Source organism: Tachyglossus aculeatus, chromosome 23, assembly GCF_015852505.1.
Source record: "Tachyglossus aculeatus isolate mTacAcu1 chromosome 23, mTacAcu1.pri, whole genome shotgun sequence".
NCBI lineage: Eukaryota > Metazoa > Chordata > Mammalia > Monotremata > Tachyglossidae > Tachyglossus > Tachyglossus aculeatus.
Genome location: NC_052088.1, coordinates 14167760 through 14185159, shown reverse-complemented (window position 1 = coordinate 14185159; position 17400 = coordinate 14167760). Strand labels below are relative to the sequence as shown.

The window sequence follows — 17400 nt, the reverse complement described above, 5'->3', positions numbered from 1 at the left end:
GGAGGTTACAAAGTGATCCGGTTGTCCCACGGGGGGCTCACAGTCTTAATCCCCATTTTACAGATAGGGAACTGAGGCCCAGAGAAGTTAAGTGACTTGTCCAAAGTCACACAGCTGACAATTGGCGAAGCCGGGATTTGAACCCATGACCTCTGACTCCAAAGCCTGCGCTCTTTCCATGGAGCCACGCTGCTTCTCATGCTGCATGCTCTTGGCCAAGTCACTTACCCTCTCCGAGTCTCAGTTTCCTCCTTTGTAAGATGAGGGAGAAAAATACCCACCACTCCCCATCTCGTGGGGAGGTTGTGAGAAGTAATATGAAACACTTTGGAAAATAAATGTGCCTGACACATTCAAGACAGTTACTATCCCTAGGACATGGAGCAGGATGGATACTTGAAATTCATAGGTAGGCAAACAACCTTATTTCAACCTCCTCCTTTCAAATTTTTCTCTAGTGTTAGGAGCTGGAGCATGCACCAGTGTGAGTTTAGCTTCTTAAATTTCTCCTGCCCACCTTTCCTGAATGCCATGGTGCACTGGGTCCAAGCAGGCTCATGATGTGAGGTGAACATTCCCCAAAAAACGAGCAGAATTCCTGTCAGAACCCCCAGTGAAAACCTGCCTTATGGCAGAACTGGGTGTACTTAAAAGTTGCAAATCTGCATTTCAGTTGGGCTGACTAGGAGGGATTCAGACCCAGGGCAAGTCTGACAATCACGCGCATTGCATTCATCGTAAGTACAGTGCTCTGCGCACAGTAAGTGCTCAACAGATACCTTTGATTGATTGATTGATTCTTTGATTAGATAAGAGATATTTGAGGCAATTCAGTCCTGCGATCCATTTCACCAGCCCCACTCAGGAGATTGTGAACTCCTGGAAGTCTGGTTATCTGTGAGATCTTCCCAGCTCCAGTACATTTGTCTGCCTAAATCAGACGCCCCGAAATCCCATGGTAGGAAGAGGCAGGTGATGTCAGTGATGTCACCGTATCAATCCAGCTCTCAAAAAAACCTGCTTCTCCGGGGCAGCGGGAGCGGTCATTGTCCTTAAATCCAAGGAAACCCGAGAAGACATTATGTACAAGACACACATTATTTAATACACTTTGGCTTGGAGGTTTCTGACCCCCCAAACCCATCCATCTGAAATAAGGTAACTGAAGTGCATTCAGAGATCTGAATGGCCCAGATTTAACAGCCTAGAGTTTTAATGAGCAGCACTGTGTCAAGTCATTAATCAATCAACGGCATTTATTGAAAGGCTGTTTGCAGAGCACTGTTTAAATACTTGGGAGAGTACAAATGAGTTAGAGGACACAGTCTCTGCCCTCAAGAAGTTTATAGTCATCACCATCATCATCAATCGTATTTATTGAGCACTTACTGTGTGCAGAGCACTGTACTAAGCGCTTGGGAAGTACAAGTTGGCAACATATAGAGACAGTCCCTACCCAACAGTGGGCTCACAGTCTAAAAGGGTAGCTGGAATCTGATACCCAACTCCCTGACCTTTCTGCTCAGGGAATCTCATAGCTTGGTCCTTTGACCTTCCCATGGACACCAGTTCTGTCTGGTAAACAGTTGCAAGACCCCAAAACCAGGCTTTATGTTTTACTGGCTCATCCTACCCCCACCCCAGGTAAATCAATTAATCAATCAGTGGTATTTATTGAGCGCTTACTGTGTGACAAGAGTGTTAGTAGACACGTTCCCTTGCCCGCACGGAACTTTCAGTCTAGAGACGAGTTTATAGTCTAGAGTCAATAAAAACTAAAGTAAAATGATTCGTGCCTTCCTGGGCACTAATGCATACTCGAGTTGGGCAAGTGATTCTTGCAGTTCCATATATTCCATGAAATAGAGAAAATGAAGTCAAAGTTCTGAAGTGTGGGCCCGAAGGACAGGGCTGGGGGCAGCGGGCTGAGAGAGTCCATGGAGAGGCAGGCATTTTAGGCCCTAGGGCCTCCTGGCTCTAGGCCTTCTTTGCTAACTTGGCTGAGACTCATAACTCTGCTTCGCTTACTGTAAAACCAGAATTGGAGCCTTTGCTCCCAGGTGATGTTTTAAAGCCCCATCTCCTCTAGTTCCCCTCTCCTCCCCTGCCCCGATACCAAATTACTTCCCCTCCCGGGCAATCGCTTGCGATGGATGACGTAAAATGTTTCCTTTGATGGACAGAGGGAGCCTCAGCTTCTTACCCAGGGAGAACACCCATGTTTTAAAGGTAATTTTGTTTTCACTTTTATCCTCGAGAGCAACTTAGCCAACCTAATGCAAGTTGCATCCCAAAAGCTACTCTGCTGTTCTAGGGGTAGGAAGGTGTCAATCAATCAATCAATCAGTCATATTTATTGAGCGCTTACTATGTGCAGAGCACTGTACTAAGCGCTTGGGAAGTACAACTTGGCAACATACAGAGACAGTCCCTACCCAACAGTGGGCTCACAGTCTAAAACGGGGAGACAGAGAACAAAACCAAACATACTAACAAAATAAAATAAATAGAATAGATATGTACAAGTAAAATAAATAAATAGAGTAATAAATATGTACAAACATATATACATATATACAGGTGCTGTGGGGAAGGGAAGGAGGTAAGATGGGGGGGATGGAGAGGGGGATGAGGGGGAGAGGAAGGAAGGGGCTCAGTCTGGGAAGGCCTCCTGGAGGAGGTGAGCTCTCAGTAGGGCCTTGAAGGGAGGAAGACAGCTAGCTTGGCGGATGGGCAGAGGGAGGGCATTCCAGGCCCGGGGGAGGACGTGGGCCGGGGGTCGATGGTGGGACAGGCGAGAACGAGGTACGGTGAGGAGATTAGCGTGTCATCTCCACCAGCCGGCCCTCAGTCCACCCCTGGTCTGCCTCCAGTCCACCCCCACCCCTTTCTAACGCAGAGGACGTGTTCTTTCCCTAGCGGAGACCTTGCACGACGCCATGAGAGCGACGCAGATGATGGATGCTATCCAGGAGTCTGGGGACGATTGTGGCAGCTCAGGCTTGGCCCCCACACCCGGTGCCAGGGAAATTCTTGCGTCACCTGCTCCCTGTAAGTGAAAGCGATGTCTCCTGGGCCCTGGCGGATCCTGGGGAGCGGGTCGTGTTCACGGCAACAGGTCCATCAGACCTGTCTGCTCCAACCTGATTTCTAAGCCTCTCTCTAGTCCTTAGCGGGATGGTACACCTGAGTCAACAGGGAAGCCAAGGAAGGTAGCACTAAGAACTGTGAGACAAGGACCCCCAGCCCCGTAGACCAGCTCAGGGTCCGAGTCGTGGGAAGAGTGATCCTTTGGCTTCTTCTTTATGATACTCGTTAAGTGTTTACTATGAACTAGACTCTAAATGCTGTGTTAGAGACAACAAATTGGGTTGGATACAGTCCCTGTCCCTTGTGGGACTCAGTCTTAATCCCCATTTTACAGATAAGGTAAGTGAGGCCCAGAGAAGTGAAGTGACTTGCCCAAGGGCACACAACAGACAAGAGGCAGAGCTGGAATTAGAACCCGGGTCCTTCTGACTCCCAGGCCTGTGGTTTATCCACTAGGTCACGCTACTTTCTTATGGTTTTTGTTAGCGCTTACTATGTTGTCAAGTACTGTCAAGTACTTAGGGAAGCAGTGTGGCTCAGTGCAAAGAGCCCGGGCTTTGGAGTCAGAGGTCATGGGTTCAAATCCCGGCTCCGGCAATTGTCAGCTGTGTGACTTTGGGCAAGTCACTTAACTTCTCTATGTCTCAGTTACCTCATCTGTAAAATGGGGATTAAGGCTGTAAGCCCCCCCGTGGGACAACCTGATCACCTTGTGATCACCTTGTAACCTCCCCAGCTCTTAGAAAAGTGCTTTGCACATAGTAAACGCTTAATAAAGGCTATTATTATTATTATTATAAGTGCTGGGGTAGGTACAAGTTAATTAGATAGGACACAGTCCATCCCGCAAGGGCTCAAAGTCTGAGGAAGAATAAGATAAGTCTGAGGGAGAACAAGGTAACTGAGGCCAGAAAAATTAAGTGATTGCCCAAGGTCACACAACAAGCATTTGGCAAAGCCGGTATTAGAATCCAGGTCCTCTGACTCCCAGCTCTGTGCTGTCTTCCACTAGTCCTTGCCGCTTCCCAGTCCTCTCAAGTCCTGGGCTATTGGAGGAGGTCGCTGGGCTAGGTTGCCTATCAAGATCCTGCCCATCTTTATCTGCTGCTAGCGGAAGTTTCCAAAGTAGCCCATTTTCCCTTATTCCTGGCAGCCTATTCAAAGGGACTTTGTCTTCTGAGACTTTTACCTTCCTCACATATCATAAACCTTCCTTCTTCTGAGGGAGAGGAAGAAAATGCAGACGTGGTCATTCCTGAAAAGTCAGGGCTTGGCTGTTCCAGTGCCCAGAATCCCTGCTGTATTTTACTCTGACTCAAAGCTCTTTTATACTGGGACCACCCCACTTCTTCCTTTCCTGTCAGACCTTCTCTAACTTTCTGTTTTCCCTTTTTCCCTGCCACCCCCCGCCCCCGCCCCGCCCCACACACTTTCCATTTTGACAAAACCCAGGTTCCTCAGGGGAGCTATATTGCACAGGATAATTCCTCTCTGAAACATCACATCGTCTGACTGAGGAAGTTCTTTTGGAAAGAGGATTTGGGAAAATCTGCCCCTCTTCCCCAGCCCCGCAGCTACAGAGTATTCAACTGCTTCCTAAGTCTGATCCATCAGCAGAGTGTCTGTGATCTCCCTGCCGCCCAGTCCTGGGGATCCCAGCCTCCCTGCGGGACTCCTTCTTGCCCCTTCATTTCCCCAGGCATCTGATCTTGCTTCAGATGCAGGCAGAAAAAAGGGAGAGGTGTCCAGCCCTTCCCTCTTCCAGGGCTGGTTCAGAACTGGGCTGGACGGAGAGCTGGGTCTGAAGGGCCAGGGAGACTGCCCCTTTCTGGAACAGTCCCAGGAATTCCAGCCCAGCCTGGATCACTCCAGACCTCAAGCCTCCCAGGGAAGTAGAGTTGATTCCCCTGCTGGTTGTGGTGTCCAGACCCGCTCCAGGATGCGCATCCCAGAGTGAACCCAGCACCCCGGGGATCCCAGGGGAACTTGTCTGGCTCTTGCGAGTCCTCTGGACCCAGTGTGGCAGCAGGCCAGGCCCGAGCCAGGGGCAGCCACTGAACTCCTGGATCCAGGCTGGTTCTGGACTAGCCTCCAAAATGTCACCTGCTATCATGTCTCTTCCCCTTCGCCCCTTCATGTCCTCTATCTCTAATGAAGCCAACTCAGTCATATTTATTGAGTGCTTACTGTGTGCAGAGCACTCAACTAAGCACTTGGGAGAGTACATTGTAACAGTATAACGGACACATTCCCTGCCCTCAACGAGCTTACAGTCTAGAGGACTCTAAGGGAATAAGTACCCAGTGGGCCCCTGATGGGTGATGGGAAAGCTAGTTTCTAGCTGCGGTCTTTTCCCGTTGGTCTTCCGTTCCAGATGATCAACTGTGAAAGTTGACCAGGCCAAGCCCCAGGTTCCAGGGAAGGTGGGAAAACTGAGCAAGAACAGGGAAAGAAGCAGGTAAAGGAAGCATTTTGAGATTAAGAGAGCCTGGTAGGACATCCAGGAGGGCATTCGGAGCACTGGCCTACATTGCCACAGAGCCACTAGAAGTCCCTAAGAATTGGAAAGAGCAAGCATTCCCCTCTTTATGAAGGAGAATCAACCAATCACTCAATCATTGATATTTGTTGAGTATTTACTGTGTGCAGAGCCCTGTGCTAAGCGCTTGGGAGAGTGCAATATAACAGAATCGATAGACACAGTCCCTGCCCATAACAAGAATACAGGAGATGCCAGGAATTACTGGCCAGTAAAGGCAGCATCAGTATATGGGAAGAGACCAGTTGTAACCACCTAATAGAGTTTAGGATTCCAGAAAACCAATCTGGGGTATGTGACGAATAAGTGACGCAAGACATTGAATTTCCCACTCTACCTGTGAATAACCACATACAGGCTGGTGGGGAGCAATAGCTATCATCTAAGAAGACTTCAGGAAAGCTTTTTGATTCTGGGCCACTTGTCACCCTCTCTGGTCAGCTAGGACAGTATGATCTAGACCACTCTTCTGTTGGGAGGGTCCACAGCCGGCAGAGTTGGGTGGAGGGTTCCCATCGGTGGCTCAGCAGCAACATGGGGATGGATTATGTCCATCCTGAAAGTGGTCCTGATGAAGGATGGGAGATGTTGAATATTTTGGGATGGAAAAAAACCCTCTGGATAGGGAAAAAGCAAAAATCAGCAGGAAAATACCTGGAAGGGAATAGTCTAATGCTGTGTAAAAAAAAAAAAAATGCCTTGTGATTGAGACTTGTAGTGACAGGAGCACCACATGCTCAAGTTAGGTCTTAACCTTTCCCCTCTCCTCCAGTTATTACCCTCCAAAGAGAATGTAGATAAATTCAAGAGATCCAGAGAAGTTGGACAGAAACAAGGAAAGAAATGGTGGAAGTTACACCAGGTTCTCCCAAAGGGCAAGGGTCGCCAAACCCCGCCTTAAGGAAACCCGGCTCTGTAGCCGTCAGGTGTGGGTGCACGTGCCCCCTATACTGGGACCACTTCTTCTGGCCCCGCGTCCTTCCAAGCTCACGTTGTTGGAAGAATGAGCGTTCCAAAGCTCCAGGTGTGCTGCTGGTGAAGCGTGGAGTAAGGACACCAATTCCAACGGAAGTCAGTGGAAGCCCCCCAAGGAGCTGGAGTTGTTTTCTCCTGGAGGCGGGGCAGCCAAGGGGTGATGTAGTAGCTCTCTGCAAAGGGCCCACAGGTTTGGATGGATAGGATGGTGACCCACGGAGCCCAGAAGAAAAAATGGGCTAAAATTTCAATCAATGAGATATTGATTGATTGATCATTAAACCTTAAGGAAGAACTCCCACAGTAGCAGGACAGTAAGGCACTGCAGCAGCCAAAGGAGGGTGTATTGCAGTATCCATACCTTGAAAGAAAAAACTTACTAATGGTTTGCCCTAACTGGTTTAGATTTTCCTCACCCTAGAGGCAGTGGGCTGAACCAAGGTGCTCTCTCCAGGGCCCTTTCACTTCTAAGAGTCTGTGATCATCATGTCGATATTTGTTAAGTGCTTGCTGTATGCCAGGCACATAGCATACTTAGTGCTTGGGGTAGTCAATCAATCAGTCATTTTTATTGAGTGCCTTCTGTGTGCAGAACACTGTACTAAGCACTTGGGAGATTGCAGTGTAACAGAGTTGGTAGACATGTTCCTTGTGTCTTCAAAAGCTTAAGGAGCTTAAAATGTAGAGGAATTACAAGATAATCAGGTTGGACACAGTCTGTTGTGTCATGGGCCTAAGTCTGTGTTTTTTAGTGGTCTCTCTCCATAGTACCACATTTTGATTATTTCAATCAATTGATGGTATTTATTGAGCGTTTACTGTGTGCGGAACACTGTACTTGTATTGAATACAGCACAGTCTTCTGGAGTGAAAATCAAACTAGCGTTTTGCTTTCCCGCACAGGAATTAATCAGTTCATCCCCAAGTAGCTTAAATATTTCAGTCACCACTACTATTCCCCAGCTTCCTCCTTAAAACAGATAAGACTCTCTCCCCTTGGGGTTTTTGAGATCCCAGATTTTTTCTGGGTACCCCAAACCCAAAGTTATCCCCCTAACCTCTTCACATCTCCACTACGGGGCTGGATCTGATCTGTCTTACATGTACCCCAGTGCTAGCTCAGTGTAATCACTTAGTAAAATACCATAATTATGTCCACAGAAGTCAACACTTTTCAATACTCATTTAGTCATATGTTTTGAGTGCTTACTGTGTGTAGAGCACTGTACTAAGCTCTTGGCAGTCAGGTGCTCCCACAGGAAGCACAGTTTCTACCAAGAGTCCCTATAATAAAGTTTAAAGGAAATTAACTTGAATGGTATTAGAGCGACAATTGCTTATGGATGCGATTTGATCCTGTCAAATCCGTTTTATCATGGATCCTGTTCATAAGGTCCGAGGAAGTTGGTTGAGATTCAGGAGGCCGGCACACAAACGGAGGAAAACCACCCAGGTGGTCAGGGCTAAGAAACTAAAGGGCTGCATTTAAATCCCTCAAGATCAAGCCGTGAAATTTTCCAAACTACAGTTTTTGATTTTTTTTTTTTTAGGTTAAATGGAAGTATTGTGTTGGAAATTGCAGCACAATCAAGAACGTAAAAACATTCACACACTGAGCAATGCGAAGTGTGAGCAATGGGGAGGGTCCCGGTCTCGAGACCATTGAGTGTCAAGACTAAACACGTCACTGTTGGCTGCTTGCCTGGCCGCCGTTTCCCTGCTCATCTCCTGCTTCTCCTCTGCCCATCCTCTCCATCCCAGGCAAGAGAGTCTTCTCCCAGCCCCCACACTGCCTGCATCTCCCAGCCCCCTCCATCTGCATCATCTCCCAGGCGCTCTCGGCTTGGTGCTCGGAACAACCTTCCATCTCACCTCTTCCAAGATCTCATGCTCCCTTCTCCTCTGCCGCGCCTTCCCCGATAAAGCCAAAGTCAAGCGAGTAAACCGACTGGCTCGGCCACCGCCCCACGGCAAGAAAGAATACTAACCCGAAAGAATGCTAACTTGTGTGCGCCGCTTGCCTGTCGTTTCTCTGCTAGCCTGTGAGCTCCTTGAGAGCAGGGACTGTGTCTTTTCTCTGTTGTCTAGTGACTGCTCCTTGGGGGCCGGGGGTGGGGGGGAGCTCAATAAACTTGCATGACCTAGATGTCACACCACTTTCAGAGGAGCCTCTTGATGTCTGAGTCCTCTGCCCCAGTGCCCTCTGGACGATCACTGCGCACACTGCATGGAGGTCTCCGGCAGTCTCCGCGTCCCCTGTATTGGGATTTGAGGTTCCTCAGAGGTGGGAGTGGCTCTGGGCTGGATCCCCGCACCACAGTGTCGACTGGGCTCAATCCTGGGCCTTCGTGCTGCTGAAGGGAGAGAGTGGTTCCAGCCTGAAGCCCACTGGGGAACACCAATGTCTCTCCACAGCACTTCTCCACCAAGGCTAGGGCCGACTCAGCTTGGAGAGGGCCCCCTTCCCCAATCCTGACTCCCCCAAGTCATCCTGGTGCCGCTCTTGCCACTGGGGCCCTGGGGTGGCATCCTGCGGTCTTAGAGGGAGGGTCCCGGGGAGACTCCGAAACCTAACTTCGGCTACTGGACACATCACTGGCCCTCAGCCAGGGTGTGGCCAGAAGCTCCTGGCTGCCCGCTGCTCTTGGGCCTCCAGGGTCCCCAATCCCGATAGAATCAGTAAGTGCATTTGCGTCTGTTTGATATGTTCTTTGTGTTTCTGTCCCAATCCCTCCATGGCGGGCGGCCAGCGCTTGTCCCAGACATACACCAAGGAAGAGGATCTCGTGACATGGATCCCAATATCCGTTGTCTTGTAAACGACGTGGCAGGCTCTGATGCAGGTGACAAGGTATTGTAATTTGTTAGTAGGACGAATGATTTCGTGTGTTTCACTTCCCCATTAAGTCCTGGAGCAATTCTCCCCTGAAATGTGACAAAAATTGATCCGGGGTTTTAAGTTTGACTTCTGTTTGAATTTATCTCATGCAAAGGTGACCGTGGAGCACACGTCAGTTCAGACAGCCCCCTGCCATCTATTTGCTGTGGATCTGGTTGTTTTCCTTGCATTTTTAGCCTGGGCAGATCCTCTCTGTGACCAGTGCCCCCAGAGCTGGACTTCCGCCCTAAATTCTGTCCATTGTTATAGAAAGACAGATTGGCTCTGAATCTTGTTTTCTTTTCTCAACCCCTTCATTCCTATTATTGAGGGCCAAGGAAAAATCTGGGGACTCTCATGGGTTGGGATACCGTTTTATCGTGGATCCTGTTCATTCATAAGGTCCGAGGAAGGAAAGGTGTGTTCCGACACACCATGTTTTGCCTTTTCCCCGTAGAACCGCACTTTCCCTTCCTTTGAAATGGTCTAGTTTCAGCTGTTTTTTCTACTTTGAATATTACCCAACTGCCCGGTGGAGTCAGTTCTTCCTCAGCTCATGTTTCCATGTGTTTCGTGGACGGAATGCTGTCAGGGAATTGGGGAGTGTTCTTCCAGACACGCCTCCCCATCTAGATTGGGCAGGGTGCGGTGTCAGAAGAAAGAATTGTGCACATGCGGTTTGGTGTGGGTCAAGGAATGGCGCAGGTCAAGGTGTGTATATTCTATACCCAGAGAAGCAGCGTCTGGTAGATAGAGCATGGGAGCCAGAAAGGCCTGGCTTCTAATCCTGGATCTGCCACTTGTCTGCTGGGTGACCTTGGGCAAGTCATTTCACTTCTCTGAGCCTCAGTTACCTCATCTCTAAAATGAGACTGTGAGCTCCATATGGGACAGGGACTGTGTCCAACCTGATTTGCTAGTATCCACCCCAGTGCTTAGTACAGTACCTGGCACATAGTAAGTGCTTAATAAATATTATTAATGTTATACTGTGAGTGTGCCTTCACGCAGGCTTGGTTAGGAATGCTGTCCCCATGTTCCAGGAGTGCACAGAGGTTGGTAGTGTGAGAAGCAGTGTGGCCTAGTGGATAGAGCATAGGTATGGGAGTCGAAGGATCTGGGATCTAATCCCAGCTCCACCATGTGTCTGCTGTGTGACTTTGGGCAAGTCACTTCACTTTTCTGTGCCTCAGTTACCTCATCTATAAAACGGGGATTTGGACTGTGAGCCCCTGGTGCGACATGGACTATGTCCAACCTGATTAGCTTGTCTGTCCCGGTGCCTGGCACAGAGTAATCGCTTAATAAATACCATGGAAATGTGGGCACGCACTTCTACTGGCAATGATTAGACTCCCAAAATAGGATAGTGCTGCTTTTCTTTATAAAGGAAAAAATTCTAAAGGTTCATTTTGTCTTGGTTTCTCCCCCCCATCCCCAACCTAACTTATGCTCAGTCCACACCGATTTGGTCAAAATTTCGGTCTCTTTCGATGAGGGGCCTGAATGTGGAATTTGGATCCTTTCAGCGTGGTTATTTGGGATCCTTCTGTTGATCTAGGTGGGTGATCTCAGACTCAGGAGGTCACTTGTCAAGTTTGAGCTGGACAGGAAGAATCAGCTTTTGGTTTGGACTGCTTTAGTGAGCTGATGGAAGCGAGCTTTGTTTCTGAAACGGTTTTCGGTGCGAATTCAGACCCCAGGCCTCGTTTTGCAGCTCACCCAGTAGATGGCAGGCCGACCTCAACAATGGGAAGGACCAGCTCTCTAAGTTCTAGCTCGCTCCGAACTTAGTGGGCTGTGGGTGGGTGGGTCCTCGGAAAGCCCTAACAATTCACCACCTGCAGCATGGCCTACTCTTCTTGCCCTACTTTCTAGGTTTCTAGGTTTCCAAGCAGCCAAATTATTTCTCTCCCAAGGACAATGGGGCACAAAATTCCGTTCAACCGAAGAATAACCGAAACAAGTCCCTTATAGCCCGATGGCCGGGCGTTCAGACAGTGAAAGGAGAAGGGGGTTTGTCCAAGTTAGGCCTAGTGCACGGGTGTGTGATATTCCCAGTCAATCCTCAAACCTCCCAGAAGCCACTAGTTGCACCCTTCCCGCTGGAACTGCGGCGGCCAATCTGGCCGCCGTGTCCTTGCCCCCCTGGGCTGGGTCAGGCAGGCGTCCAGTCAAGCCTGGTCCAGTGCACAGCTAGTTCCCCTGCTCCCCTGTTTCCCACTACCGTGTAGTGGCCGGGCACAGCGGCCCTTAGGAGCAGCCTGATGCTTGCATGGACCACAGACCCGGAGAGGCCGTGGGTGGCCTTCGCCAATACCAGTTAGCCCCTGGCCAACCCGGGAGTAAGGAGTGTCCCATCCGTGCATCATGCAGCTTCTGCAGTGTGAGGCAGTGATGTCGAGCAGGACCTCGGGTATGGCAGTGGGCTCCCTGCACCTTCCTCCCCGCCTTTACTCCCGAGCCACTGCATTCCTCTCCCAGGTCCCCGTCAACATGGGCACCGCTTCCAAGCCATGGGAATGCAGCATTGGGAGCTGAGGTGAAGGGAGGCTGGCTGCTAAAAGTGAAATTACTGGACATTGAGGCGTCCCGTGCTGTACCCGTTTCAGGCAGGGGCCAGACCAATCAATCAGTGGGATTTATTGAGGACTTACTGCGTGCGGGGCACTCTACTAAGCACTTGGTAAAGGACAGTACAATAGAGTTGGCAGTTGTGATCCATGTCCACAAGGAGCTTACGAGTGTGTAGGTTGTCAGACCAGTGCAAAACCAGACCAATGGCCACCGTCCAAGAATCTGTAGCAGTGCAGGGACTAAGGAGCCTGCACCAAACTTCTGCATGTGTTGGGGACCCGGCTCCCTCTGCTCCCTCTGTCCCCCTGGGGCTGAGAAACAGGCAGCACGACTTGTAGGTGGACCCAGGTTGACCCTGGCTGTTGCAGCCCAGGATCATGTTTGTGCTGGGCTGGAGGAGCAGTGTTCTTCCTCCCCGTCTTCCCATCTTCCCCCCACAGTGCTTGCCAGAAAGGTCTTCTGATTTGAGTTTCATCTCCCCTGTCTTCTCTTATTCACCCTCTGGACCAAAGGAGGAGGGTAGAGGTTCAGCAAAGAACCAGGAGAAGCCAAAGGGAATGGAAAAGTGACAAATTGGCTCATCAGCTTGGAACAGTGAAGAGTTGATTGGACCCTCGTAGCTGGACCTGAATATAGACTTAGGCCAAAAGCCATTCTGGGCATGTGCCAGGCCTGGCTGCTCTCCCAGGCTTCGCACAGACAGAGCAGCGACGGGATCTGGCCCGCTCGCCCACGTCTGACCCGTTGCCTGCTGGCCCAGCTGAACGCCCTGCTGTAGCCTTAGGCTGGGCCTGGATGATCCAGAGGGAGGGACCCCACCCTCGGTCCCAGGTGACCTTCCAGTTATCCCGCCATCTCTGTGGGGGTCCCATCCCGAGTTCCCCGGGGCAGCTGGCACCCAGTTTTCCAGTTCTCCTGGGGACTTTTCAGCCCCAGATAGCTCAAGGATGGGCTAGGCCAGGGCTGTGGCCCCTAGTGAGCCTGCCCCCCATCCCTCTACTCCCTGTCCCCCACTCCCTCCAACTCCCAAGCATACCGAGCTACAAATAAGCCCAGAATCTCGGGGGTCAGGTGATGGACAGACCAGTAAGTGCAGCCACAGTCTCTGCCGATTAATATTCGCTCTGCCCAAGCTGACTTTGGCATTGTTAGGGGAGGAAATGGTTTTGAGTTTGCCAAGGGTCTTTAGGAACTCCTGGAATTTCCAAGCTATTATTGTTTCTGAAAAGCATTTGCCTTCCGGGGGAAGATTCAGTCATATTTCTTGGAAGGAAAGATGCTGAATGTTAGAATGTGATGAATTAGGGCCTGGGCAGACTATCCAACGGGCAAAGTCCAGTCTTTGCAGCATTAGTCCATCTTTATCTGTAGTGTATGTTTGTGTATTTCAGGTGGAAGACCTTGGGATTCCAGTCTCTACCCAGGCAGAGGTGAGCTTGCTCTTCCCCAAGTTCACTGCCATCAATGGTCATCGGCTAGAACTGGGGTCAACAACCTATGCCTTTAAGCCATCTGTGGTTCTTTCTGGAACCACCTATGGTTATTGGACCATATGGGCAGAGGAGGGGCGGGCAGGCTGGGAGTGCCACATGGCCCATGTGGGGAGGGAAAACAAGGCCCATGAAACCACTATATTCACCACAAAATGAGCAAAGCAAACAGGAGCTTAAATTGCGTGATTGGGTCTCTGCACACCAACTGCTCGATTTGTTGGGCTCTACCGCACAGAAAGGTTGCCAACCCCTGGGCCCTGCAGACTGTTGGCTTTCAATCAGCATGACATTTCTTTTCTTGTTTTTCAGATCATCCAAGCCATACACAACCTAACCCGCCTCTTGTTCAGCCTCCAGGTAACGGCTCCCATCTCCATTTTGCTCTCAGACTTGTCATTTTGCGTGCATCGCTTCCCCCTGTTGTGTGATTCCCAGGCTTTGGAATCAGGGCTCTGACGGAGGCAGGGACCGCCTCCTACTGTAACTCAGGCCCATTACCCCTCTCAACCTTGAGAGCTGCTTCCCTACTTGACCACCAATTGAGTCCAGTTTAGCAGGGTTTCTGGTTTCTCAGAGGACTCGATTTGGCCTTCTTTCTCTTGTCCCTCTCTTGCAAATGGCTCAAAAGGGGGAGGGGTAGCAGGGCAATGGGGCTGATGGATGGGACCCCTGGGGGGAGGGATCATCACCTCCTCCCAGGGTGTTAGGAGAAGGGGGAGAGCTCATTGAGCAGACCCCCTCAGCCCCACAACACTTATGTTCATATCTGTAATTTATTTATATTAATGTCTGTCTCCGCCTTGTAAGGTTGTTATGGGCAGGGAATGTGTCTACCAGTTCTGTTATACTGTAGGCTCCCAAGCGCTTCGTACAGTGCTCTGCACACAGTAAGTGTTCAATAAATTTGACTGACTGATTGTGAGGTGGTCGGTGGAGCCACTCCTGAAGCCTGTCATCACCATGCAATCAGCTCTTCCTCCGCACAACCTCCGGGGTAAGGGAAGGCTTGTCTGGGATGACCTCCCAGATCCCATAGAGAAGGGGATAAATCATTTTTGTTTGTCCTTGATTTCATTGTGCACAACATCCTCCTATTATGAAGGGTGGAACTGTTTCCTGAATAGGAATGTAAACCTTAAAGTGAAGACTCGCCCGATCGTGGGGTGAAACATTCTTTCACCATCGCTCATACGCTCACGCACCAGTTGACAGATGGGGCTCAACAAAAGCACTCCTCTTCAGGCCCGAAACTTAGGAGCAATTAGCAAATGCAGCTGAGGCAGGGAGAGGACATCAGACACACTAAACCAAACAAACATATAAGCGGAGGCAGAGAACATCTGAAATAGGCTAATTTTGTTTGGTGAACTAAGCCAACACCGGTTGATCCCAGAAAATAAAGTTCTCTTTATTTTGGATGTGAAAACATTCTGTGTTCAAAGCAAGCCTCTGCCGAGTACTGGGGGGGGGAAACAGGGATGAAGGGAGGGGAGCTAAGGATACTGGGCTAGGAGAGATGAACAGAACAAGCAAGCATTGTGAGAAAAGACGAGTTTCAGTGACAGTGGAGTTCTGTATAGGAGAAGTCTTCAGGGCCATCAGGAAACCACTGGGAAAGTTTCTTAACAACTACCTGGTGGTCAATATGGCCACAGTTCCCAGTTGAGTCCCATTGTAATGGGTTCCTCCAGGGGACCGAGTCCTAACTGTCTGGAGTGAAGACTTTGTTCGATAGACCATGCCTGCATTGATTCCAGTCAATTGAAGGTATTTATTGAGCACTTACTCTGTGCAGAGCCACTGCATTAAGTGCTTGGGAAAGTACAGTACAACAGACTTGCTAGACATGGTCCTTGCCCACAAGGAGCTTTCTAAAAATTGACTAGTGTAACAGGGATCTGATTTTTGGATTGGTTCCAGCCAGTTCAGTAGACTCAGCAAAAACAGAGTAAGAGTTTAATATCATGTGCAAATAATCATTGAAGTAACCCATGCTCGAGGAGCAAAGTAAACTGGCCTTGCTGCTCCCGTTTAGATGGAGAATGTGGATTTTTCCTGAAGTCGGAGTGCCTTTTGATATAAATGTGGCAGGGTTTACAATTGCTTAACTGAAAAATGGGGATTAAGACTCTGAGCCCCACGTGGGACAGGGGCCATGTCCCACCTGATTATCTTGTATCTACCCTAGCACTTAGTACAGTGCCTGGCACATCATCATCATCATCATCATCAATCTTATTTATTGAGCGCTTACTGTGTGCAGAGCACTGTACTAAGTGCTTGGGAAGTACAAATTGGCAACATATAGAGACAGTCCCTACCCAACAGTGGGCTCACAGTGCTTAACAAGTGCTTATATGTGCTTATAAGTAAGTGCTTATATGTTGCCAACTTGTACTTCCCAAGCGCTTAGTACAGTGCTCGGCACGCAGTAAGCGCTCAATAAATACGATTGAATGAGTGAACAAATACCATAAAAAAAGAAAAAAAAGAAGTGGCTTTTTTGTGAGCCTGGAGGCAGACAGATCGATCTGAAGGATAGCACCAAGCCCCCAAGGGTAGAGGGGAAATAAACCGCCGAGCACCATTTTATTATCGATCAGTGATTGAGTACCATACTCCGCGCTTGGGCGTTTTGGGGGCCGAGCCCTCGCCACTTATAATGATGCCAGGTTGTTCAAGTGTGTGTCTGTCTCTGCCCCTGTCTCTGTCTGGCCTGTAGGCAGTTCTTACCATCCAGGAGAGTCACATGGAGATCCACAGGCTGGTTCTGCAGGAACACGAGAGCCTCTGCCAGGGCCGTGCTCTGCGGGTCGCCCTGCTGCCCGAGGCGGAGGGAGGCGACGGGCTGGGGAAGGCGAGGGACCCGCCGGCCGACCTCCCGGTCAGCCTCCACAAGCTCCAGCACCAGTTCCGGCAGGAGCAGGAGCGCTGGCGGCGGCGGTGCGAGCAGCAGCGGAGGGAGCAGGAGGCCCAGGAGAGCCGGCTGCAGGAGCGGGAGCGCCAGTGCCAGGCCAAGCTGGAGCTCCTGCACCGGACCCGCGGGGAGCTGGACCACCAACTCCGCGAGCACCGGCAGAACGTGGAGATGCTCAGGGAGGGCCAGAGGAAGGTGGAGAGGGAGAGGGAAATGATGAAGATCCAGCAGAGTCCCTGGAGACACAACCGCCAAAGCAGCCTTCCCACAGCATTCGCACAAGGACCCGGGGAGGTACGCATGCATCTTCCTGCCCATGCAGTTAATAATAATAATAATAATGGCATTTCTTAAGTGCTTACTATTTGCAAAGCACCGTTCTAAGCGCTGGGGAGGTTAGATTGAGTGATCAGAGTGATCAGATTGTCCCACAGGGGGCTCCCGGTCTTCATCCCCATTTTCCAGATGAGGTAACTGAGGCCCAGAGAAGTGAAGTGACTTGCCCAAAGTCACACAGCTGACTGAATGGGTAGAGCCGGGCTTTGAACCCATGACCTCTGACTCCAAAGCCCCGGCTCTTTCCACTGAGTCACGCTGCTTCCCACGCAGCGTGAGCCACGCAGTTGTCCCGTGAATGGGTCTAAAGGGGCCGCTGGGAATTATTATGTGCTTAGGTGGGCCTAGTGCCATGCTGAGTGCTGGGATGGATCTGAGACAATCACGTCGGATACCATTCCCTTGCCAAAAAATGCTCCCAACCTATGAGTGTGGGAGAGCAGGTATCTTATCCCTATTTTACAGATGAGGATGCTGAGGTTAACCAGAGAGTATTATGGTAATAATAACTGTGGTATTGTTAAGCACTTATTATGTGCCAAGAACTGTACTAAGCATTAGAGTAGATACGAGTCAGAAGCTCATGGGTTCTAAT

The 17400-nt window shown here is 50.0% G+C and overlaps 1 protein-coding gene across 1 annotated transcript in view; it reads left to right on the top strand.

Moving 5' to 3' along the window:
- Positions 1-17400, top strand: part of ARHGEF28 (Rho guanine nucleotide exchange factor 28) — a 265840-nt gene that overhangs the window by 228756 nt on the left and 19684 nt on the right. The window contains exons 29-33 of the mRNA XM_038765447.1: positions 2920-3051; positions 9355-9455; positions 13451-13489; positions 13862-13909; positions 16275-16763. Coding sequence (XP_038621375.1) covers positions 2920-3051; positions 9355-9455; positions 13451-13489; positions 13862-13909; positions 16275-16763 — 809 coding nt within the window. The remainder of the gene's footprint in view (positions 1-2919; positions 3052-9354; positions 9456-13450; positions 13490-13861; positions 13910-16274; positions 16764-17400) is intronic.